The following is a 25,431-nucleotide window of genomic DNA, read 5'->3' on the forward strand; positions in this document are numbered from 1 at the left end:
AAAATGCAAGGAGCATTTACTACATAACATTAGCGAATTGTTCACCTCGTTTGGGTTCAGTGGGCATAGGGATGTGAAGAAGAGGACAGGGTTGCCTTTGGCGACTGTTCACTGCCATTCTCTGTTGGGTTCGTAACCTGTGCGAGGATACCAGTTTCAACGTGATAATGACATCTGGACAGCGTCATACACGTCTATGAGCGGTAACGTTTCTAGCATAATTCGCAATAGTTCCAGACTTAAGCATTCTCAGAGAAAATATCATTTATATTCAGGGAAAGGCATCAGTGAGTGAGTGAGTTTAGGTTTACTCTGCACTCCGCAATATTCCAGCTATATGGCGGCGGTCTGTAAGAAATCGAGTCTGGACCAGACAATCCAGTGATCAACAGCATGAGCATCGATCTGCGCAACTGGGAACCGATGACATGTGTCAACCAAGTCAGCGAGTCTGACCACCCGATCCCGTTAGTCGCCTCTTACGACAAGCATGAGTTACTGAAGGTCCATTCTAACCCGGACCTTCACGGGCCGAGAGGCATCAAGGCTATGAGTGAGTGGGTGAGTCTAGGTTCAACAATATACCAGCAATATCACGGCGAGAGACACCAAAAATGGGCTTCACACATTGTAGTCATGTGGGGAATCGAACCCGAGAGATCGCTTTAACCACTAGGCTAAGCGTATGCGTGTGTGTATGGTCCTTTAGCATGGGAGGAGAGTCACGTGAGTTTGTTACAATTTTTTAGTAGCAAGTGACATCAACTGAGGGTAGGAAACATTAAGTTTGGACATAAGACTAATCTGAGCCTCCCCCCTCCCCGTTATCAAAAGACCAAACCATTAACTGAAGTCACAAACCCAGTATTATGAAATGATATACGGAATATACGTAATGCAAAGAAATGCCCGAAGTTATTAGAATACTGCCGAAGCTCAAATCTCATGAATATGACTAATTCATAAATGTTAACCTCAGCAGAATTCGAAATAATATCTTCTACCTTGTATTTGTGTACATGTTGAATATTGCGTATTTTAAGAATGGCCAATCAATATATCACACATTATGTCTTATTGCATTTGGCATCGGATGCTTAACTGCAATAAAATCTGTTCCAGCATCACATATATTAAACGTACCGGCTGGTCCAGGGGGTACAATGAGCATAGAGAAACTGGAATATGCATCTTAACAGGTATATATTATACACGTGTAAGGTCAGTTGAAAGGGAAGTAGTGACATAAGTGGCTGGCATCTGATGGGCGAACACAGCTGGGAAGTCGCTGTGCACCGGAGATGCTCCATTTGCTTTGCGCCAATCATCACGACGGCATCCCCCGATGTGCTGGAATGCTAGAATAAAACCGTGAAGGAGCCTTCTAACAGCCCCTGTCCATACATGTACGTTCTTCCTCATAACGCCAACCCTGAGACGCTATAGGGCTAAATGAGTTAGTGGGTTAATATTTAGCGTCACATTGGCTATATCTCAGCCATATCGTGACGAGAACAATTGATAAATTAATTATACATTTTGAACTTACTTATTTTATACTTACCAGATGTTTTGAACGTAGTATTTCTGTGCTGTTAAATTTCGGCTAAATTTTCCTATAATCGCCAGCAGCTGAAGGGATGGTCCGTCCAGCTCGATAGGTTTGCAGATAGCAAAAGTAATGTAAGTCACCATGGTCCCTAGGATGGTGATCTACCTTCAGTTGCTGGCGATCTATAGCCCATTTTTAGGATGTAATGTCCTAAATAGTATATAATTTTAAGTTGCATGCTAGTTTTAAATTTCTGATTGTGGTATACTAGATGTTTTACTGTCCTTTCGCGACAGATTTAAAAAAAAATGATTATACAGTATTTACTGTTTTAGTCGTGATATAGCTGAAACATTGCCAAAGTGACTCACTATAGTTAAACTGTTTTAGATTTTAGATTTAATTACTAGTTTTAGATTAATATCAGTGATAATCTAGTTGTTTTACTGTCTTTCGTTGACAGGTGTTTATAATTTATTATTTTAATTATTAAAAAACTATAACTTCATTTAGTCACTACATGGCTACAATATTGTCGACGTGACTTAAAATTTTAACTCAATCACTCATTCGAAGGTTCAAAAACTAACAATCGCAGTTTGTGATTCAAGCTACTTATATTTAGATACATCTATCAACAAAGCAGATCAAGCAAAATGTATCAATTAAGTATGTTTCTTTTACACAATTACTAATTAAATGAAAATAAACATTATTAAAAATATCTTTAACCGCTTTTAAACTGCAATATTTATCCCTTGTGATGGAAAAATCAACACTGCTAAGCAGGACATCGCCGTATAATGACCTCTTGACATCTGGACTGACAACCCAAGTAGGTTAAGGTATAGATGGTTAAATTGCTGGTAAATTATTGATACCTACTTGAGTGTCCAACTTCTTTTGCATTATATCACGTATATAAGATCTAATGACAGCTTTGTAGTCTATATATATATATGCCCCAAATACCTTTGAATTTCTACCCGTGAAGCTATCTGGGCTAGATTTGAAGAGGACTATTTATCTCGTCACCAAATTTGCATATGCCCGTGAGGACCCGGGTTAGAATAGGTCTTCAGCAACTCATGCTTGTCGTAAGAGGCGACTAACGTGATCGGATGGTCGGGCTGGGTGTTTTGGTTGACACATCGTATCCCAACTGCGTAGATCGATGCTCATGTTGTTGATCACTGGATTGTGTGGTTCCAACTCGATTATTTACAGAACGCTGCCATATAGCCGGAATATTGCTGAGTGTGGCGTAAAACTAAACTCACTCCCTCACCTTTGATTTTCTTTTTCTTGAAATACCTCGTGTCAAGAATAGAAACGTATTATAACCTTATCGCGTACGACGTAACAAAGTACTTACACTTCACCTATCCCTGCACACCTGAAAAGGTTTGTCTTTTAGTTGATGGTTGATCAAGTTACAACGTGCATTGACGGTCGCCATGGACACCACTGTCAGTCTGAGTGTGGACAATGTAAAGGAAACCTGCCTTGTAACAAGATCGATGGAACATGTCAACAAGAAGACAAAGTCATCAATATTGCCCGCAATGGCAAAATACTCTTCATGAATATGTCTACGAGTTACTATGTCAAATGTTTTGGCGTGTATATAAGTGGAAGGAGAGTACTGAAAGGTTTCAAAGTTCTGCTCCAGAAAGGAGCACTACCACTAAATTCAGTTGAAGCCAAAATTGTTGCCATTGAAACGCAAAAAAAAAATATTCAGAAATCTAAAACCACCAAAAGGCACCAGTTCACCACTATACCTACCTATGTATGAAATTTGGTGATGAAACAGTGAACAGTTTTTAGGTTCTGCTCCAGAAAAGTGCAATACCGGCAATTTCAGTCAAAGTGAAAATTGTTGCCTTAGAAACGCCAAAAATATTTTATTCAGAAATCCAAAACTACCAAAAGGCACCAGTAACCCACCAGACCTATCGATGTGCCACGTTTGGTGAAGAAATAGTGAACTGTTTTAAAGTTCTGCTCCGGAAAAGAGTACTACCACCAATTTCAGTCTAAGTCAAATTTGTTGCCATGGAAACGCAAAACATATTTATTCAGAAATCCAAATCTACCAAAAGGCAACAGTAGACCACCATATCTACCTATGTGCCAAGTTTGGTAAAGAAACATTTAACGATTTTAGAGTTCTGCTCCTGAAAAGAGTACTGCTACCAATTTTTATTTTTTTTTTTAGATATTTATCTAGCGCACATATCCACGCACTAGTGCATGCTCAAGGCGCTGGTAGTTTTTCCCTCGATCATTGGATGTCAATCTCAACGGCACATCTTATTATTAATCTCAACTCCCTGGGGATCATACAGCTCTTGCAGCCACTAGGCGCATCGAGTTATTGCCGCTTTCCCATCCGTACGAGGTGTACATTTTCAGTGTAAGTCAAACTTGTTGCCATGGAAACGCAAAAAATATTATATTCAGAAATCAAAAACTACTAAAGTTTGGGCAAGAAACATATAACGGTTTTAGAGTTCTGCTCCAGAAAAGAGTACTACCACCAATTTCAGTCTAAGTCAAACTTGTTGCCATGGAAACGCAAAAAATATTATATTCAGAAATCCAAAACTACCAAAAGGCACCAATAGACCACCAGATCTATCTATGTGCCAAGTTTGGTGAAGAAATATACAACGGTTTTAGAGTTCTGCTCCGGAAAAGACAAATGTGCATAAACGCACGGACACACGCACGGACGGACGGAGTGCATTTTAATACCCCCAGCAAAACGCGCGTTGGGGGGATAACAAGGATGTCAGCCAGGATTTCAAGAAGCCTTTTGTAAAGGTGCGATATATTTTTAATGTGACGGAGGTTAACATTTTCTGTGTTATTGCATGATACACTATTTTCCACTGGTCGCTTTGATAAGGCGACCTTGGTCAATATATCACAAAAGGATAGCCTGCCAGGTACAATATAGGACAAACGTTGTGGATAACAACTTCCTTATTTGGTGAGTGCGACGTTTCGATAGAGATCCTTGTACCGGCGTCAAGCAGAAATCATACATGAAGAAAACGAATGTACCAATGTTCCATGTATCTCCTCCTCTTCATGTATCATTCCTACTTGACAGTCTACCAGATTTTTAATCGTAGTATTTTTGTCATTTTAATGCATGGCTAAATCTCAGCATAAACGCCATTGGCTGAAGGGATGGTGTAAATTCAGCTAGTGTCCATGCAGGTAGCGAAGGTACTGTAAGTCCCCATGGACACTAGTATGGTGATCTACTTCAGGTGTTGGCGATCTACAGCCCGTGTTTTATATTGTATTGTCTTCTTCAATTAAAATCTTCTAGATTTACATTCCAGTTTTATATTCATATCTGTGATAATCTAGAATTTTTACTGTCCATCGTCGACAGATTTTACTCTTCACAATGTTTTCATTTTTATTGTATTAATTGTTTTCGTCACGATATGGCTGAGATATTGCAGATGCGACAAATTGTTACAATACTTCATCGTTTATTCGAAAAGATACACTGATTACTCGCCGTCATATTAATAGCAGAATTTGTATTATTATTATAATAGGATATTTATATAGCGCACATATCCAGGCAACTGGTGCATGCTCAAGGCGCTGGTATTTTTCCCTCGATCATTAGATGTCAATCTCAACGGCACATCGTATTTTATCAATCTCAACTCACTGGGGAGTATACAATGTTCTTTCCTTAGTTGTCACTGGTCAATACGTTGAAATGGCAACTGTCGTTTACTTTGACCGTACTTTGTACTTATAGCGCTTAAAACCCAACAGAGTAGTTTACATTCTTTGAGAAAAGAACCGATATGAGTGGGCGAGTGAGTTAACATTTGAAGTCACATTGGCAGTATTTCAGCCATATCGTGACTTAATCAATTCATAGGTAATCATTTATGATTATTAAAAATTAAACCTGTCAACGAAGGACAGTAAAATTACTAGAATATCACAGATATAAATGTAAAACGAGTAATTAAATCTAAAACATTTAAGCTATAGTGGACAACGAAGGACAATAAAATCCCTAGACCATCACAGATATGAATTTAAATCTAGTAATTAACTCTATAACAGTTTAGTTATAAATGACTGAAGGTAAATCACCATACTAGGGACCGCATGGACCCTGGATGGATTTACATCATCCCTTCAGCCGTTGGTGATTGCACCAGACATTTAAGGAACATATATACTACGATTAAAACCACGTAGTATGAAACAATGCTTCGAATGAAAGAGGATTTACATACCCTCTCCGGGGGACAATCATTTTGAAAGCATTGCCAGTAACTGTCAAAGGTATCTATTCGATCTAACAAATTAAAATTCATTACCAATTACAAGAAAATTCATTTACTAATTACAATACATTTACTAATCACAGTACATATGCTCCCTGAGAAGCGATATGAACTCATTTACTCACCACATAACTTATAACTTTCCAGATATCATAAGGTCAGTGCGGAATACCCTCGCTCTCGTGGGTACAATTCGTAGCGATGTATGGCTGTATTTACTCCAATAAAATGTCAAAATGTGACTTGTCCATACTTCAGTGACCTTGGATCAAACTCTTCAAGAAGCGAGGTATACGCTCCAGCCGTGTTTCTCCTATAAATCCAGTTACTGACCCACGCCGAGCTGGGCTTATCTTCCTCTTTTTGGTGACTGTATGTTTACATGAGTCATGCGTGAGCATCTCACGAGATACGAGCTGTATGCAACTTAAAAACTACACAAACAAGTCGTTACGACCTTTTTGTTACACGTCGTATGCTACAAGCCGTTACCACAAGTCAAAAGGCACCATTATGTACCATTATAAACTCTTATGTTATTCAGGTCAGCGGTTTGAAACATATGGATAAGATCAAGAACATGGACATTGCTTTGGAAAGTGCTCTTTCAGTTATTTGGAAGTTTAAACTCTCTACTTCTGTCAGTATTGATGATGTCCTTTCCAACTACAACTGTCATGGATATCAAACGTCATATGATTATGTATTAACAATAAAGCAAGTTCAAGTTTTGAAAGCATTTCTATAAAATCAATTTGTCTCATTCATGTACATAATGTAATGCCAATTTGTTTATCTTTATGATGTCTCAAGCAGTTTGCATACATGTCACACAAATTAACCTAAAAGTATACCTGTCACACAATTAACCTAAAAGTATACCTGTGACAAAAAGTCCAGTTCATGTGAATTTTTATGATACCCTTTTCCGAAAAGTTCTTACACTATTCATGGCCTTTGACGTAAAGCTTGTCATATTCATAATCATCCTGATACCTGATCATTTTGATTGTAACAGATTATGGTGGAAATACGGATATATGTTCAAATGTGTTCCTCATTTAAATCAGATAATAGTCATTCCAATTAATTAATTATCATGAATGTGACTGAATTTATACATTGTTTATCTTTCATTTTTCCCCTTATTAATCACGTTCACCCATGAGGGTAGTCTGTGGCGTTAGTAGGTGCAGCAGTGCCGACTGTGGTGATGCTGGGAAGGAGTGGTGGGGTAGCCAAGTGGTTTAAGCGTTAGCTCATCACACCGAAGTCCCTGGTTCGATTTCCCACATGGGTACAATATGTGAAGCTCATGTCTGGTGTCCCCCGCCGTGATATTGCTAAATGCGGCGTAAAACCATACCCACTAACTCGTTATGGGAAATATTAGGACACCTATTTGCACCAAAAGAACTGAATCTGAATCAAATTACAAAAATATGTGTCGTCATTCCATTACTCATCTTACAACGTCATATTCAAAGATATACTCTCTTTGTGAAAAATGTCACAATACAACGACGACCGTAGATGGGTGAGCTTCTTGTCAGGCAAGTTGATATGCATGCGCTCAAGTGGAAGATATATACCTCGTGTATATGATTATGATATCGGACCCTGAAATATAATGTTAACATTGATGCATGCATGGTTTTAATACATAACATAAGCGAAATATTCACAATATTTGGATGCAATGTCTTCATCTGATACTTGAGATGGGACAGGGTCGCCCTAGGCACTCTCTGTCCGGGGTGGGTTTGTCAGGTTTGCATGGATCCCAGTTTCACCTATGGTCAGCACAGTACATGTGAAGGAGCGTGTAAAGTAGAAAGTTTGTAGCCTTAAATATTCTCCAAGACACTTCTCAACAGCTGATGAGATTAAGGCTGTGTGGGGTGGAAGGCACGGCTCATGAATAAGAAACACACCTAAGATGGGAAAATTCATCACAACAATACAAGACGTAAAGAACAATGACTAAATTATTGCTGAAAAATATTTATAAGCTTTTGAACAGCGTTAAGGGGCTGGTCCTTTAATACAGGGAGGTCTGGGTGGATGTCACAGAAAAGTGTTATTTACATTTAGTGGGTTAGGTTTCTTAAAGTGGGTAAAGAAAAATATCATATAGTCTTAAGACTATTGTCAGCTGTCTCCCTCTTTGGAAATAGCCCACCAGTCTCCTTAACCAACCTTACAGACTCATTATGAAATAGTACGACCTTGCAGGGGCAGCGTTTATGACAAATCATATACTACGTCAGACACTTGATAAACTCAAACCCAGGAGGCACAAACCGTATTTCTATTTACGTATAACAATACAACGGATCTCATATAACAATGTGATGCTTAATATAGTAGATCAGAGACACCTTGTTTACGGGCGTAACTTGCGGACCATGTGCAAGGTTACCTACAAACCATGAAGTAATATCAACTTTCACAAATTCCACTTATTACCAGTTGTAGCCTCTTTACAACAGTCGATCTTGTGCTTCAGCGTCTTGGTCGTATGCAGTAAGACACAGGTGAGTATTATATGGTTTTACATGCGGATCAAACATATGCAATTTAATAATCATGATTTGCTCTACATTTGCTCAACGGCACTGCAATTATTGCACAGCTATATCTAGTTGGAACAATTACGACGTTAGGGTAGTTGTGACATGAGTCCATTTTAGGTTGCAATGCACAGCGAACTGTGTTCATATGGAGCGATATTTGAGGATACTTGTTTCGTTATTGTACTGAATATATAACTCTGGCTTTCGCATGATGATCATGGACTTATCTATAAGTCCAGACCAATTTTATTTCTACTGTTTTACGGGTTTTTGTCCTCTGAAAACCTAAAGGCAGGAGAGAGAAAAAGTCACAGTAATATTCCTTTTAAATACTAAAAGTATTTTACTTTTGGGAATTTATGAAGCGTATATGGGGCAAAAGCAAAAACAATCTAAAAATCGTTTTCTTGTAAGTTTACATTTTTTGACAATACAAACATTAGGATTTTATTTTTTGAGCCGGGAAAATTCTTTTTTTTATCTTATTCTTGAAAGGATACGACCGGCGGATCTGTAAAACAAGAAATAAAATTGGTCTGGCCTAAACATTTAAAAATCATCGCTTCAGTGATTCAGAGTGACAATGAAACTCTCCACAAGGGATGATTCCACCTTTGTCATAATCAACGTTCCTTTCATGTTGAGCAACATTCCAACAGCTCCAACGTTTGGTGTTTACATTTCATAACTTTTGAGGTACGATTAAGTATGCGCTTTTTACCAGTATTTCAAAGCGCGTCATACTTCTCTTGCTACCAATCAACGAGAGTGTCCCAGTGCATTTGTTATACGAATCACCATGGTCGAGAAATGACTGGTATGTAACTGTCTGTGTGCTGCTCTAAACATCAACATACAGGTCAACAGCAGCACATCACGGTTGTGGTCAGGTGCCAGTTGTATCTTGTTACTGTTGTAAGCCAGGGAATAGTTTCCCCGATATATATCGTCTTCATTGCACAGATAATTAAATAGTGAACCTGTTAATTGACTTTCATATAAATCATATCAATGAGAGTTTATGAAATACTGTGAGTAAAATCAACTGTCATTTATTGAGCCCGAGCCCATGGTCCCTAGTATGGTGCTCTACCTTCAGTTGTTGGCGATATATAGCTCGTTTTTTTATATTGTACTGTCTTTCATAATTAAGATATTTTAGATTTTCATACTACTTTTACAATTATATCTGTGCTATTCTAGTTTTTTCTACTGTCCTTCACCGACATTTTTTTTATAATTTACCATGATATATTACGCATTTATAACTTGTTTTAGTCACGATATGGTTGAAATATTGCCGATGTGACTCTAAATGTTAACTCACTCACTCACTATTGAGCCCGCGCGTTAACATATTCTGCAAATTAGAGTTTCATCTTCAACTGCAACATCTAGCTCACAAGGAGACGATACAAAAACTGAAGTTATTTGAACTATAGGTATTCAAGGCTTGCGTGATATGTTGTCTAGTCCCTCACTGCGTCGACACTTGACACATTCCTTTGCCGTTTGAAGTATGTAAAACCTTGCATGTCATAAGAGCGTGTTTATTTATACCTTGTGGGTAGAAATTCGATCCTGCTGATTGTGTATGGTGTCGCTAGTTGCACTGGCGAAATTGTTGTTCAAGGAACAGGGCACTGGCGAAATTTTTGTTTAAGGAACATGGCACTGGCGAAATTGTTGTTTAAGGAACAGGGCACTGGCGAAATTGTTGTTTAAGGAACAGCGCACTGGCGAAATTGTTGTTTAAGGAACAGGGCACTGGCGAAATTGCTGTTTAAGGAACAGGGCACTGGCGAAATTGCTGTTTAAGGAACAAGCCACTAGCGAAATTGTTGTTGAAGGAAAATGGCACTAGCGAAATTGTTGTTGAAGGAACATGGCACAGGCGAAATTGTTGTTTAAGGAACAGGGCACTGGCGAAATTGTTGCTTAAGGAACAGGGCACTGGCGAAATTGTTCTTTAAGGAACATGGCACTGGCGAAATTGTTGTTTAAGGAACATGGCACTAGCAAAATTGTTGTTGAAGGAACGGGGCACTGGCGAATTGTTGATAAGTAAACATGGCACTGGCGAAATTGTTGTTTAAGGAACAGGGCACTAGCGAAATTGTTGTTGAGGGAACATGGCACAGGCGAAATTGTTGTTTAAAGAACAGGGCACTGGCGAACTTGTTGCTTAAGGAACAGGGCACTGGTGAAATTGTTCTTTAAGGAACATGGCACTGGCGAAATTGTTGTTTAGTAAACATGGCACTGGCGAAACTTTGTTTAAGGAACAGGGCACTGGCGAAATTGTTGTTGACGCAAGTATGCGAGTGAGTTAAAGTCACATCGGTCGTATTTCAACCATATTGTGACTAACGTGGTGATATTGAATATACTTATTTTTTGTATTTTGGAGACGTTATGGAACTTTTATCCAGAGTTAGTCTGATGGTTTCATTACATTCTTCGTTGAAATGAATGTTTGATCATGAACCGATTTGGTGTGATTGTGATTCTTCGGTATCATTTTGACCCAAAGAGACTGCAGACGATGTCGTATTGGCCATTCCAAATATACTCACGAATACCTATTAAAATGTGAGGGTCCTCCGTGTTGCATCCCTTGTGATGAGAGAATCACGGTCTAGCATATCCAGCTTGACTGCTCTGATGTTCCCATCACAAGGGATAGCTATTTTACATCATCATCAATGAAGGGTATTTTAACTAATATTTTTTCGCATTTAATTATTGAAATTTTAAGGGAAATTAAGTTAGTTAATATATTTTCATGTGCATAGAGGCTTCATATACATTGGTAGTGCCTATAAATGACTTCGAATTTTAGTGTCTGTACCCTCGAGTGGGGTTGTAGTAACGTAACATTATTGTCCCCTAAGATGGTACCGTATCGTCAGTACCACATCATTTGATGTATCTACATGCATTGCAGGCTTATAAATGCATTATACCTGATATCTTAAATTTTGGTTAGACTCAGAAATTGTCGCTAGTGACTGAAGGAATGGCATGTAGCAAAAGCACCGTATGTCCCCGTTCACTGGATTTTCTTCATATTTGACACCATGCTTCCTCTAGCAAATGCGCAGGGCCTAGTCGATTTTGGTGACCTCCACGGAATTCTCAAGGTTACAGCCACACTTTGAAGAGTTCAGCATGTTAGCCTGCATGTTAAGCTTGTCGGCGAGATACCCCAAGAACCATTCACTAGATTTTCTTCATATTTCACACTAAACTTCATATGGGGAAGGCGCAAGGCCTAGTTGATTTGGGTGACCTTCACGAAATGTTCAAGGTTACAGCGACAATTTAAAGATTTCAGGTTGTTTACCTGCATGTTCAGCGTGTCAGCATTATATCTCAAGGACTATTTACTGGCTTTTCAACATTTTTATTTGACACCATTATTTATTTCATCTTTATTTGACACCAGGTTTCATATAGGAAAGGTGCAGTGCCCAGTCGATCTTGGTGACTTTCACGTAATTATCAAGGTCACAGCGACACTTTCAGTATGTTAAGCTTCGCAGCAAGATAATTATCTCAAGAACGGTTCACTGGATTTTCTTCATAGATTTTCAAGACTTCTCAAGCAATTTCTTTATTACTATTTTTTGCATATTTCATACACCATGACATTCATGTCAAGGTCAAAGTGAGTCTTGAAAATATTTGTGTGTTTGAACAGCTACAGAGCAAGATATCAAGAGAGGTTGATTGGTCATGCTTTTGTTGACATTTAACTTCATCTGAAACTGCGACCTTAACTTTCATTACTTTTTAAGTTTTAAGTTTGATTTGATCATTTGCGGCGGGGGATTATGTCGCCTTAGTGACAACTGCTCGTTTTGTAATGTACGTGGGCCTGAGGCCTTGTTACGAAATAAACCTGATTGATTAAATAAAACTGATTGATTAAACCATGTAAAGGTAACCTGCAATTCAGGATGTAATATGAACTTTAGCGAAATGTTAAAAGAGTGTTATGCTACCTAGTGCGAAGTGGTCTCCTCCCAACAATTTTCTGGCTACTTGGAGAGGTATTTGTAGATATCTGACATGTTACTCTATTTATGCCTCCATCTTCCTTGTAATACACTTGGAAACATCTGAATATGTTTAGTAAATCATTGCTTCGAACATTTGAAGACATCAGTGTGTTGATAGCTAATGACGAGAGTGTATCTCAGATTTCCTGTTAGTACCTTTAAACTGATTACTTGTGAACCAGTTCATAGCTATATAATCAGTGAATATTCCATGACAAATATTGTTTATATTCCGACGTGAACGTTTGTTTCGTTGCAGGTTCCATCTCCAGGGAATATAGAGATCAAATCAAAGACACAATGGAGTGGTTTTTAAGCACAGTGTTGTTTTTCTCCATCACTGGGACACTCACTGGTAGGACATTTTATGGGGGGTTATTGGTATGCTACCATTAATATAAACAATGCGTCTGGTACTATGTTCCATGTTGTTCATGACATCTTTTATAGAGCAGTTCTGTCTGTCACCGTATCATATATGATTAGCTGGGACTAATTATTAAGTGGCAATGAACAAAATGTCAGCCAATGAGAGGTGAAACATATTCTTTCCTGACTGTTATATAAATTATAAAAGTAGATATCAATGCAAAGATAAATATACTGGACAAAAATAGTTTGGGATATACGTAACTTTTGAAATTATGAATAAAGATTATTCATTCATTGACACACTGATAAAATATCAATCTTAAAAATACCAATATCGCTAACTTATTTTGTCCAGTATACATGAAATCAGTTTCTTATTTCTTCATCTCATCAGATGCTTGGTGTCACTGTAACACTGCAGCTGCCTGTGCCGTGTTCCCCTCTACCCCCTGTAGCCAGGTCGGTGATCCAGACAGATGTCAGAAAGTATGGTTCGGTACCTACTGCCAGGAACGTGAGTATTGGGTCATTTTGCATTTGGTGTAGCGATGTGTAAGATGATCGAACTCGTTCCCATTTAAATTAAACAGTTTTCAATCACTGAAGAAATCAAACTCTACAGGAGTTGCCAAAGTGTCTTTTAGAGTGTACCTGCACCTATATATAAGTAATGACAAAACACAGTTTTTTTGTGTCACATGTTACCCTCACATAGATACGCAAACAAAGTACTGACAACACTTAGTCAATTTGATCAAAGCATGCATATAGTTCATGTCCATGTAAAAAGTAAGTGAGTTACGTGAGTGAGTGAGTTTAGACTTTAAGTCACATCGGCAATATGTCAGCCATATCGTGACTATATAAAACAAACTTTATGGATAACAACTTCTTTTTATTCGTGAGTGCAACGGTTCGATACAGATTCTTGTACCGTTGTCGAGCATAATGGAACATAAAGAAGGGGGAAGTATATATATATCCAGTATAATGTAACAAAGAAAACAACATAATTAACATAATTGGCTAGGCAGAAACCTGATAAAGCCAGAGTTTAGTTAAGGGATTGGTCCTTTATTACAAGAAGGCTCGTTTGGATGTCAGCTGTATTTAGGAAGACGTGTTCCTTAGTTATTGGCGATCTATAGCCCATTTTTCATCTTGTTTTGCCCCAAATAGTCATATAATTTTTATAAGTTAAATGTTAGTTTTAATATTGTGATATTGTAGTTATTTTACTGTCCTTTGTTATTATTAATAATGACTAAATCTAAGCACAGTCGCCAGCGGCTGAAGGGATGGTGTAAATCCAGCAAAGGGTCCATGAAGGTAGCAAAGTAATGTACGTCCCCTTGGTTCCTAGATTGGTGACTTTCAGTTGTTTGCGATCTTCTTCTTTCATTACAATGTTTTACTTTCACATGTAGTTTTATACTCATATCTGTGATACAGGTTTTTTACTGTCCATCGTAGACCGGTTTCACTCTTTAAAATGTTTTCATTATTTATCGTATAAATTGTTTTTGTCACGATATGGCTGAGATATTGCCGATGTGACGTTGAACATTTTCGCACTCACACCACTATTGTCTCATAAGTATGACGTTGTACCTCGTTTCACTTTCTCCAGGAAATATTGCCTCAGGAAGAACTGCCACACAGAGCAGTACATACACTGAAACCAGCGTCAATACAGGGAATACAGCACACAGTTACGACGCCAGGTACGGCGTGGATGGCAGAACCACCACCGACTTCTATAGTAAACCATTCACATGTACACATACAAAGAATGGAGATCAACATCCAGCATGGACTGTGGACCTGACCACCGCTTTCAAGATCCAATACATCAAGCTGTATCTACCTCAGAACTGTGAGCATAAGTATCAATATATATTTTTTCTGTTTCCAATGATAAATACATCATGTGCAATTACACATAACCAAATAATTAACAAAACATAATGTTGGTGTACGTCTCTTGAACTGCTTAATGAAAACTACGTAAGGAATGTTGGTCCTCTTGGTTGTCCTCTGCCATGATCATCTGGACAATATTTGTTGTCGTTTTGGTCTTATGTTCGTGCATGCCATATATTGCTGTACCTTTTCACATCGATCGTCATTAATCGATCTAGTGCTTTGTCAATGTGATGTCTGACCTTCAAAGACTGTACATTTTCCTTTTGAAATACAGCCCTGGAACGAAACAAGGGCATGAAGATATATGTTGGTGGACAGCTGTGCTTCCAGTGGTCAACGGACGCCTACCCGCCTGCTATAGCTGATGTCAAATGTCAACAAGCACTGACAGGAAACAACCTGACTATACAGACAAGCGATTATCTCGCGCTGTGCGAGGTGCAGATATTTGGTAGGTTAAAATACACCTTTGAACATGTGAGTAAAATATTTCAACTTTGCATTGAAAAGTAATTTATTTAAATCTTATAAACTTAAAGTGGTACGTAAGTCCCGAAATATTCACAGGAAATTTATATTTACCAGCTGTTTTAAATGTAGTATTTGTGTCATTTTAATCTAGGCTAAATTTGACTTCAATCGCCAGCAGCTGATATAAATCCAGTTAGGGTCCATGCAGGTAGCAAAAGAACTGTAAGTCCCCATGGACCCTAGTATGGTGATCTACCTTCTGTTGTTGGCAATCTATAGCCTGTTTTTATATTGTATTGTCCAAATAATTATATTAATTTTAACTTTCCACGCTAGTTTTAATTCTAATTGTGTTATTCTTGTTGTTTTACTGTCCTTCGATGACAGTTTTTTACGTTATACATTTATTGATTTGAATATGGATATCCACTGTCCTCGTCACAATATGGCTGCAATATTGCTGATGTGACGTTCAATTTTAACTCGCTCATAAACTTAAAGTCACATCGGCAGTATTTCAGCCATATCGTGACTAAGAAAGTTGTAAATATATAAATGAATAAAACAAATGTAGATAATATACTTACCTGTCTGCAAAGGACAGTAAAATAACTCGAATGACACAGTTACAACGGTAAAACTAATATGAAAATCTAAAACATCTTAACTATGAAAGACAATAAATCAAACAAAAAACAGGCTGTAGATTGCCAACAACTGAAGGTAGTTCACCATACTAGGAACCATGGGCACTTACAGTACATATGCTTCCTGCATGGACCCAAGCTGGATTTACACCATCCCTTCACCTGTCAGCAATTTAGACAAATCTAGTCATACATTAAAAGAACACGTATTCTACAGTTAAGACGGTGGTAAGTTTAAATTTACTTTAAATGTTTTGGGACTATACGTACCCCGACAGGGGGAAAATAATGTTACAATACTTCACCCTCCTGTGAGGATACAACCACTCAAAACCTCAGCTGCTCAAATATACTTATTTATCTATTTACAAACCATGGTAATTTAGTTTCTAATAATTCTATTTCTTTAAAAAAATGAATCATTAAATGGTAATTAACGATTAAAAGATCCTTCACTATTTTACCATTAAAATATTCTTGTGATTGGAAATATCAATATAGACAAGCAGGACATGCAAATCACATAATGCTGCTTTATGTTGAGGGACAATCGATTTTGGCGTATTTGCAGAGACAATCCTATATGGGTTGTGGCATCAGTTCACATAGAAACATGACTAGAAATAATTTCTTGAAATGAAACAGTAGAGAGGATAGATACACTCACATTCACAGGTTGTTTTCCCGTCATATCTATATTGTTTTGTTGTTTACTTTTGTTGGTCAGAAGAAATGATAGCAACCCATGTTGTTGTTAATCGTTAGTCATTGATTATGATTAAATTACACGTTGCTTATGTGTCCTGCATGTTCGTTTTCAGTTTGCAGTGACGGCTGGTTTAGTGAGGACTGTGACAAACAGTGTCACTGTTCAACTAAACACAGAAATATGCGACAAGTTCACTGGACAGTGTCTGAGTGGATGTGCTCCAGGATACATGGGTCCAGACTGCCAAACAGGTACAGATTTTAACCTCACACAGACGGAATTCCGTAATGTATGAAATGCTGAAATTTGTTGTGTATACTTCACATGCTAGCGGTAAATTCCCCAAATGTGAGTCTGTAATTTACGATTAAAAATATTGGGAAATATCTCGGAGTCAATCAATGTTGATATGATAATAATGTATGTTTTGAGAGTGCATCAGAGTTGTATGTATGACGTAGAAATTTGCATATTATGATTTTCAGAAATTTCAATTGTACCCATGTGGGGATTCGAACCGGGTCTTCAGCGTGAAACCGCCTTAGAAACAAAACAAACACTAACGATGGTGGGATGCAGTTTGATGTATGACGTCAAATTTAATGTTTGGAATTATTTATCGACCTTCTTGAAAACCGTCAAACTCAAAACCGCCTATCGACCTTCTTGGAGACCGTCAAACTCAAGAATGCGTTGTGTTTAGCGTGGTGATAAAGAGAAATGGTGGTGCGTTCATAAGATGTCTGTCCTTGAAAAGTTTCTTAACGCTTATACTTCCCATCCAAATTGAACGTTCAGGTTCCACTACTATTTTCAAGAGTATATGTTACCTTCGCAAAAAAGGCAAGGGAAGGTGTGCATTATGAAGGTTTGATAACTCGGCTTTATTGTCGACAATGTCACAATCTTTAACCATATTATTATCCCCTTGAAAATGTAAAGCAGTGTCAATCTGCCTTTCAAAAGCATCCTTTGAATTTACAAACACTTTCAATACTTTTGCCAGCTCAAAACCGTTTTTCTACCTTCAGTTGCGATCTGATGCCTGTTCTTATCTTGTATTGTCCTAATAGTGCTATTAGTTTTAACCTTCCACACTAGTTTTAAATCTAATTGTGATATTCTAGTTGTTTTACTGTCCTTCGATGACAGGTTTCATAATATACACATATTCCATTTCAATGTAAAGTGTTCTCGTCACGATATGGCTGAAATATTACCTCACTCACTCACTCAAAACCGTTTTGATAAACATTAGTGAAAGTGTCAGTTGTGTTTTTAATATTTTACGGACGCTTCACTCGAATCTTGTATTCAAGGATGTCAGACAGAGTTACCTCCTTGACAGGTGGCTTGTGTATAGTGAGCAGGAATAAAAGATGTCGGCATGAAATTGCTAGTTATTACTCATTCCCTGGAGTTAGTAATACCACACTGTGAAAAGGAGCGTCGTTTTTCCTCCGCTATCAGTCGTAAACGTGACCAACACATGCAAACACTATTTCAAATGTTTTGTTTGTTGTTTAACGCCACACTCCAGCTGCTCCCCAGATGGAGATAGTTTCTGAGTTTCACCAGCCAGTTGCCCCATCCCCTGATTCGCAAATAGACGTAGTTGCCGATGTTCTGCAACCCATAGCATCTCCCCTGTACCCCAGATGGACATATTGACTGAGGTCCTGAAGCACAGTCAATCCATCAATCATCTGTTCTGCCAGGCTCCAACTGGGTTGTTGAAGCAATGCTTTGGAACTCTCGCTGCTTCTTTCCGGCCTGGATGTCTCTGTTTCCTCCTGCAACATGTTCTACATCTTCAAGCTGCGCAAGTTATCCCCAGCCTCCTGGTACCACGTTGTGCTGCTCATCTTCCTCATCCACTATACCATTGGGGAGATTAGGATAACGAATCCTCATCAAGTTCTGCAGGCAGACACAGCATTCAGTGATGTCCTTTACTACGGAAGGCCTTGGCAGCATGGTGGTGAGGAGGATTTACCATCTCTGGCCCATGATTCCTAATGCATTTTCCACTACCCGTCGGCTCCTGCTGATTCTGTACTTTTAGATTCTCTCGTCTCTCTGGAGAGTCCTATGTCCATACGGCTTTTTCAAGAAGGTCCTTATTCCAAAGGCATCATCTTCCAGAATAAAGCATGGCATACGCTCGTCATCTTGGGGTAAGGTGAACGGATCAGGAGATCCTATGCTCCCGTCTTCAAGAAAATCCTTGAGATCGTTGAAGATCTGAGCATCAAACATACTTCCGTAAGCACAAACGTCCAACCACAGTAACTTGTAATTTTCATCCAGATGGCCATGAGGACCACAGAGAAGAAAGCCTTGTATTTGTGGTATAATGAGCAGTTTCCTAATGGCCACATGTTTGCCATCTAAAGCTCCTAGGGCATGAGGAATATTCCATCTGTTTCTGAATACCTCTTCAATGGGTGCCCATTCTTCTGGAGTGGTAGGGCAGATGATAACCTCATCCTTATATTCCTCCACAACGGCCTTACATACTTCTGGGATGATCAGGGTGATTGTGTCCCTTACCACAGGGAGGCTGTACATGATTGTGGGGTACCTATCACCTGAAACCAGGGACCTCAATGTGACGGGCTAGCTTCAAGCCTTGAGGTAGGGCCTTTCTCATATATGTATCCTGCTTCTGTATTCTTGGTCCTACTCTCTCCACCAGCTCATCAAACATGGCAGGCTCCATCCAAAGGTAGCCGAATAAAGACTGCGTTTCCTCAATCAGTCTTGTGTAAAGTCCATACAGCCTCCTCCTTTCCTCTGTCAGTCATGGTCTTGTCTGGAATCTCCTAGGTCTTCTCCTGTTTCTTCTCCTGGTCTCCCCCACATCACTTTCAATCAGGTGTTGGTGGAGGACACCAATCTGTAGCAACGCAACATGGTCCTGGGGGTCCATACTGTATATGAGTTGAGCAGAGACTGATGAATTGTCCAGATTCAACAGGTTTTTTTATATCCCGTCGTGGAACATTTCGGCAGCATTCTTGGTGCATGTCGGACATTCGAGTTACATTCTAAGTGCATTTGAAGGATATGTGATATATTCGAGCTCTGCATTCTGTTTTAATTCTTTAACATTCGAAGGATATTTGATATATTCGAGCTCTGCATTCTGTTTTAATTCTTTAACATTCATTCCTCATTCGGGGGTCATTCCAAGTACAGCGTTTGTGGTACTTTCCAACTGAAATTCGAGTGCTATTCACGCAGCAATCGAACCGGACTCGTACGGCAGTCGACATTCATTCTAATTATTCCTACTGTATTCCGATTCATTCGAGCTGCATTCATGATCGAGTACATTTTGGAATGTGTAAGAATCATTCGAGGCGGGTTCGAAGTGCGTTCTAAGTATTCCAACAGCATTCTTACAAAGTTTGTAAAAAATGTTTACTTTGAGATTCTCTCCCTGAATGCGATTCGAATGTTGGAGATATTTTTTTTCTGGCTGATTCTCCTTGATTCCTGTCAATTCGAAATAAGTGTGAAAGAGCCTTACAGTTGCTCATTTAACCATGGACACTTTTCAAAAGCAAATCTACATGAGGGTATGAAGATAGTTGCTACCTACAACTGAACATTTCCCATGTTTCATATCATGGTCAGCGCCATTAATGTGTACAGCGTGTCAGGATGAACGGTATGGTATGAACTGCGCCTCCCAATGTGGAAACTGCCTTAATGATCATGTGTGACTGGAATGTGCCCTAAAGGATGTGCAGAAGGATTGATGAATGACGCAACTGTGCCTGAATGTAGCACTGTATTCTTATACTTATATATTTATGCACCATCTTAATGTGGAAAATTCCATACAATTATTTAATGTACGACATGACTTTCTTTGTTTCTTGATCATTAATTCCCAACTCGTGATTGGGCGGTAATTGTGTGTGTGTGTGTGTGTGTGTGTGTGTGTGTTTCTTTGTTTGATAATTCATATACTGTTGGTCATCTGCATATTGTTAACACTTGCGTCGTTGAAATAGAGGAAGATTAAGTATTCTTCTTGTATATCCTTTCAAATAAAAGTGACATCAAAATACATACTTCGTTATACCAACAGCATGTCCAGATGATTACTATGGTCTCAACTGTGGCTTTGAGTGTGGCAAATGTGTTGATGGTGATGCTTGCATCAAGACAAATGGAACATGTCCTGGAGGATGTGCAGCAGGGTGGATCAACGACAGGTGTAATCAGCGTGAGTAAACTACAGTTATAACATGCACTAATTAGATGATGATAAAGTCTTTCGCATGTCTTTTAAAACTACAACCACGGAATGCAACTGCAATTATTACATGCAGTAATAAGATAATGTTGGCTTCTGTTTCGTATGTATCACAATTCAGTATAGTACTGGAAACGTATTTAAACTGCATTGTTTCGTCGTATATGATGCCAAGGAGATTATGTGATTGAAACCGTGAGGGTATTCGCAACAGAGACAATTCAGCATTCAAGACGAGTTTAAGATGATGTAAATATTTCAGAGCAGGAGAGGGTTACTGAAACAAAAATAGGATACTCAGAAAATGAGTTTGAAATATTGCTTACAAATGACCAATTGGAATTGTGATGGAATACATAGTGAAAAATAGATGCCTAAATGCATGTTTGATGATCAAAAGAGAGATCATTAGTAGGAAGGTCTAAGGTGTGGAAATTGGAGTTGTCTGATTGAAGATTATTGAGATTTGACTTTATCGTTTATCTTCAAAGTATATTTCCAGTTTGCATAAACAAGGCTTCAACAATCATCAAATTGACGGGGGTGTTGGGTTAGCGTAATGGTTAAAACGTTCGCTCGTCACGATCGATTCACCACGTGTGTACAATGTGTGGAGTCCATTTATGGTGTCACCGTGATATTGCTGGACTATTTCTAAAGTGACGTAAAACCCAACTCATGCATTCACGCACTCACTCACTCATATGCATACACATATACATAAGATTACAAGCATGTCATTGTGTTCTTGTCACGAGCCGTGGGCAATATGATTTTCTAAAAATACATTTTGAACAATATGCTTTGTAAACAGATAAATGTTTTATTATTGGTAAGTTTACATTATCAACTAAGATTGCTCAGTTCTGTATCCTCAAAGAGGGTTAAAGTACTATCAAATTATTGTCCTCCTGAGAGGGTACGTAAGTCCCAAAACATTTAAAGTAAATTTAAACTTAGCAGGATATTTTAAACGTAGTATTTTTGTGATTTTAATTTTGGTTACAATTTCCTACAATCGCCAGCGGCTAAAGGGATGGCGTAAACCCAACCAGGGTCCATGCAGGTAGCAAAGGTACTCTATGTCCCCATGGGCCTTAGTATGGTGATCTACCTTCAGTTGTTTAATTCGAACTGTGATATTCTAGTTGTTTTGCTGTCCTTTGACGACAGGTTTTCTAACATCTACATATACTTTACAATCGTCAAAATTATTCTCATCACGATCTGGCTAAAACATTGCCGATGTGACGTTAAATATTAACTCATTCACTCACTCAAATGGACAATATGCCTCCAATTTCGTTTGATAATGCAATGTCTCGCGCTCACAAATTAGACATTGTGTAAACTGAATCACTTAAGCTTACAATCACTGACACGTGCACATATTACTGTCTGCAGAATGCCCAGAAGGACGTTATGGTGCCAATTGTCCGTCTCCGTGTGGTCACTGCCTTGACACTGATGTGTGTGACAAGGTGACAGGGAAATGTCCTAGAGGATGTCAGCCAGGATGGTTGCCAGATCTTTGTTCAAATGGTAGGTATTAAATCTTCACTTGTTTCCATATACGTGAAACACGTTTTGTGTCTTTTTGTTGATGGTTGATCATATATTTACAGCTTGCAGTGATGGTCGCCATGGACACCACTGTCAGTCTGAGTGTGGCCAATGTAAAGGAAACCTTCCTGTAACACGATCAATGGAAAATGCGATCAAAGATGTCAGCCAGGGTTTCAAGAACCCTATTGTAAAGGTGGGATAAACTTTTATTGTGACAGAAGTTATAATTTTACTGTGTTATTGTATGATAAACACTCTTTTTACCCCTGACCCCTTTGCTAACGCAACCTTGCCATAGGAGTTAGGTGCACAGATGAAAATTTCTACTCCCCAGAATGCGTTGATGGTATGTACGGTGATGACTGCATGTCACGATGTGGACTGTGTAAAGACGCCCTATACCTGTAATAAGTCCACTGGAGAATGTCCTGAAGGATGTCAGGGTAACCTAATGAAGCCCCTGTGTCAAGGTAGGACACTGACAGAAAATGAACTACAGTGAATTAAACGTGTTTTCGCATAATTTAGAAACGATTATTCGGCTAATTTGATAACAAAATAATTATTATAACATCTCTCGGTATATGTGTTTTACTACTCATGAAGGGTAACTTTGTAAGACATATGAATAGAGCTGCATAATATTTAACGGAAAATGGACTACATACATGCGTTCTGAAACTAGGCTGTACAGAGTGTTCGGCAACATCAGGATCCTCAGACCAGGGAGTGGCAGTTGCAGCAACACTTGGGACACTTCTCGCCTTGACAGCCATCGCTCTGTTGGCAGCCATCATATACATTTATAAGAAAAGAAAAGGTAAAGATAATGTGTGGAGTGAATGAGCGAGTAACATCGGAAAGTATTTCAGCCATACCGCGACTACAAACGTTTTGCATACGCATTAAATACATATTCTTATTATAAAATACAGTCACCAAACGACTGTAAAATAACTAGACTCTCACAGATGTTTAAAACCTAGTATGAAACCATCAAATATATCATCATATGACAGTACAATTAAATCACCAGAGCTAAAGGGAGATCACCATACTACGGACCAGTACTTTTGCTACCTGCACGAACCCCAGTAGGATTTACATCAGCCCAACAGCAGCTGGCGATTATCAGCAAATTTAGCCAAACTTAAAACAACAAGCATTCTGCGATTGAAACCCAGGCAATGAGAAACTTACTTTGAATGATGTGGTCTTACATTTTTTTCTAAGGAGGACAATTATTATACACAACTTCAAACCCCTGTGAGGATACAGCCACAAACGATGATAGGTATGTGGCCATTCAGCCAAATTTAAAATAACATCATTACAGGACTGAATGTAAATTTATCTAGAGAGAGAGAGAATCCAGAGAGAGAGAGAGAGAGAGAGAGAGAGAGAGAGAGAGAGAGAGAGACGTGCTGCCTTGGCAGCAGCCATCGTATTACCAGTAATTCCTACGTGTCTAGGTAACCGACAGAGAGGCGATGTTGTAGTGGTCAGTAGCACGATCATGATATAATTAAATAAATTTAATTAAAAGTGGATGTTGGCAGGAAAGATTTTTATGACCTAATAGAGAGTCAGAAAATATACTGAACCACAAAAGAAATGTCGCACTGAGAGCGGTTTCTTAAAGTACACACTTTAATTAACTCTAATTAACAATCAAACCGGAAGACTGAGTTCAAACTTGACAATTATGGTTAACACATTTTCAGGAATCACATTTAGAGTTCACACAAAGAAAATCACCAAAAATGGTACCATTAAGGTACCCCAAAGTCAGTATCGTGTGGGGCCTCCATGGGCATCGATGAAAGCGTTGCATCGTCTGTACATGGAATGAATTAGTCGGTTGATATGCCATAGGCACTTGGGTCAATACTCTGCGAAATGCCTGGTCGAGTCCAGTCGCATTTGTCGGCCTTGGTTGGAAGCCATTCAGTCTTCTTTGAATCTCGTCCCAAAGGTGTTCTTTTGAACATAAATCCGGAATGAGTGCAGGCTATTGTAAGGTTTGGATGCCTTGTCTTAGGAAGTCCAATGTTGCTCTGGCAGTGTGGGCACGGCCGTTGTCTTGCTGGAAGACGTGATTTCTGTAACGTCCAAAATGGGGTACAACGTGGGGTCTTATGACTTAATGAATATAGCGAGCAGCTGTCACGTCATTTCCTCATCCTGGACCAAGATTCTGGAACACCACGGTGTCAACTAACTGGTTCAGACCGATTGCACCCCACACTTAGATGCTTGGACTACCCCATGAGTCTCTTTCAAGAATACACTCATTGGAAAACAGTTCACCACGCCTTCGCTATCCTCTCACCCTGCCATCGACTGTCGAAACACAGTATTGGCTTTCATGAGATAAACACACAGTTCTTCATTGTCGTTAACGCCAATTTCGATGCTGTGTTGTCCATAACAGTCGGTTCTGGCGATTATGGGCAGTGAGGACAGGACTACGATGGGGTCTGTGACAGCAGAGGCTTCTTCCACACAAACGTCGACGCACTGTATCGGCACTGATGGGTCTGTTGTGAGTCCCAATGGTCTGGCGTGCTGTTTCCGTCGCTCTGGGGAAGCGATCCTGCAGATGGTGGCGCAGAATCTGTCGGTTTTGACGATGCGATGTTACTGAATGTCGCCCACAGCCTGGATGGTCTTGGATGCTGTTAGTGACCTGATACCACTCCTGCAGTCGATAGATTGTCCTAACATGAACATTAAAATGATTGGCTACCCTCCGTGCAGTCTGGACAACTTCCAATCGTCCCAAGGCTTGGTTCCTCCCATCTCTCGTAAGTCGTGGCATGGTGATTGTGTCAAAGCAAAAACCTTTTACCATGATTCCAGGCGAGTTTACCATGTCTTTGTCATTTTCTGAGACCTCCGTTTACAATCATGTGTGGCCTCCTGAGAGTAGAGTTGT

At 39.1% G+C, this 25,431-nt stretch overlaps 1 protein-coding gene and 1 long non-coding RNA gene across 2 annotated transcripts in view; both read left to right on the plus strand.

The window, feature by feature from the left end:
- LOC124272379 (protein draper-like) overlaps positions 1-23,313 on the plus strand; it is a gene marked incomplete at its 3' end in the record, with an annotated part of 41,411 nt that extends 18,098 nt beyond the window's left edge. The window contains exon 9 of the mRNA XM_046707548.1: positions 23,179-23,313. Within this exon, the coding sequence (XP_046563504.1) occupies positions 23,179-23,313 (135 nt within the window). The remainder of the gene's footprint in view (positions 1-23,178) is intronic.
- LOC124272381 lies at positions 8,355-14,641 on the plus strand. Its single transcript, XR_006897322.1, has 4 exons — positions 8,355-8,429; positions 12,792-12,887; positions 13,299-13,418; positions 14,535-14,641. It is a non-coding gene; the product is annotated as an uncharacterized LOC124272381 (long non-coding RNA).
- Positions 23,314-25,431: the final 2,118 nt, after the last annotated feature.

Source organism: Haliotis rubra, unplaced genomic scaffold, assembly GCF_003918875.1.
Source record: "Haliotis rubra isolate DU_JTF1 unplaced genomic scaffold, ASM391887v1 Scf1695, whole genome shotgun sequence".
Lineage (NCBI taxonomy): Eukaryota > Metazoa > Mollusca > Gastropoda > Lepetellida > Haliotidae > Haliotis > Haliotis rubra.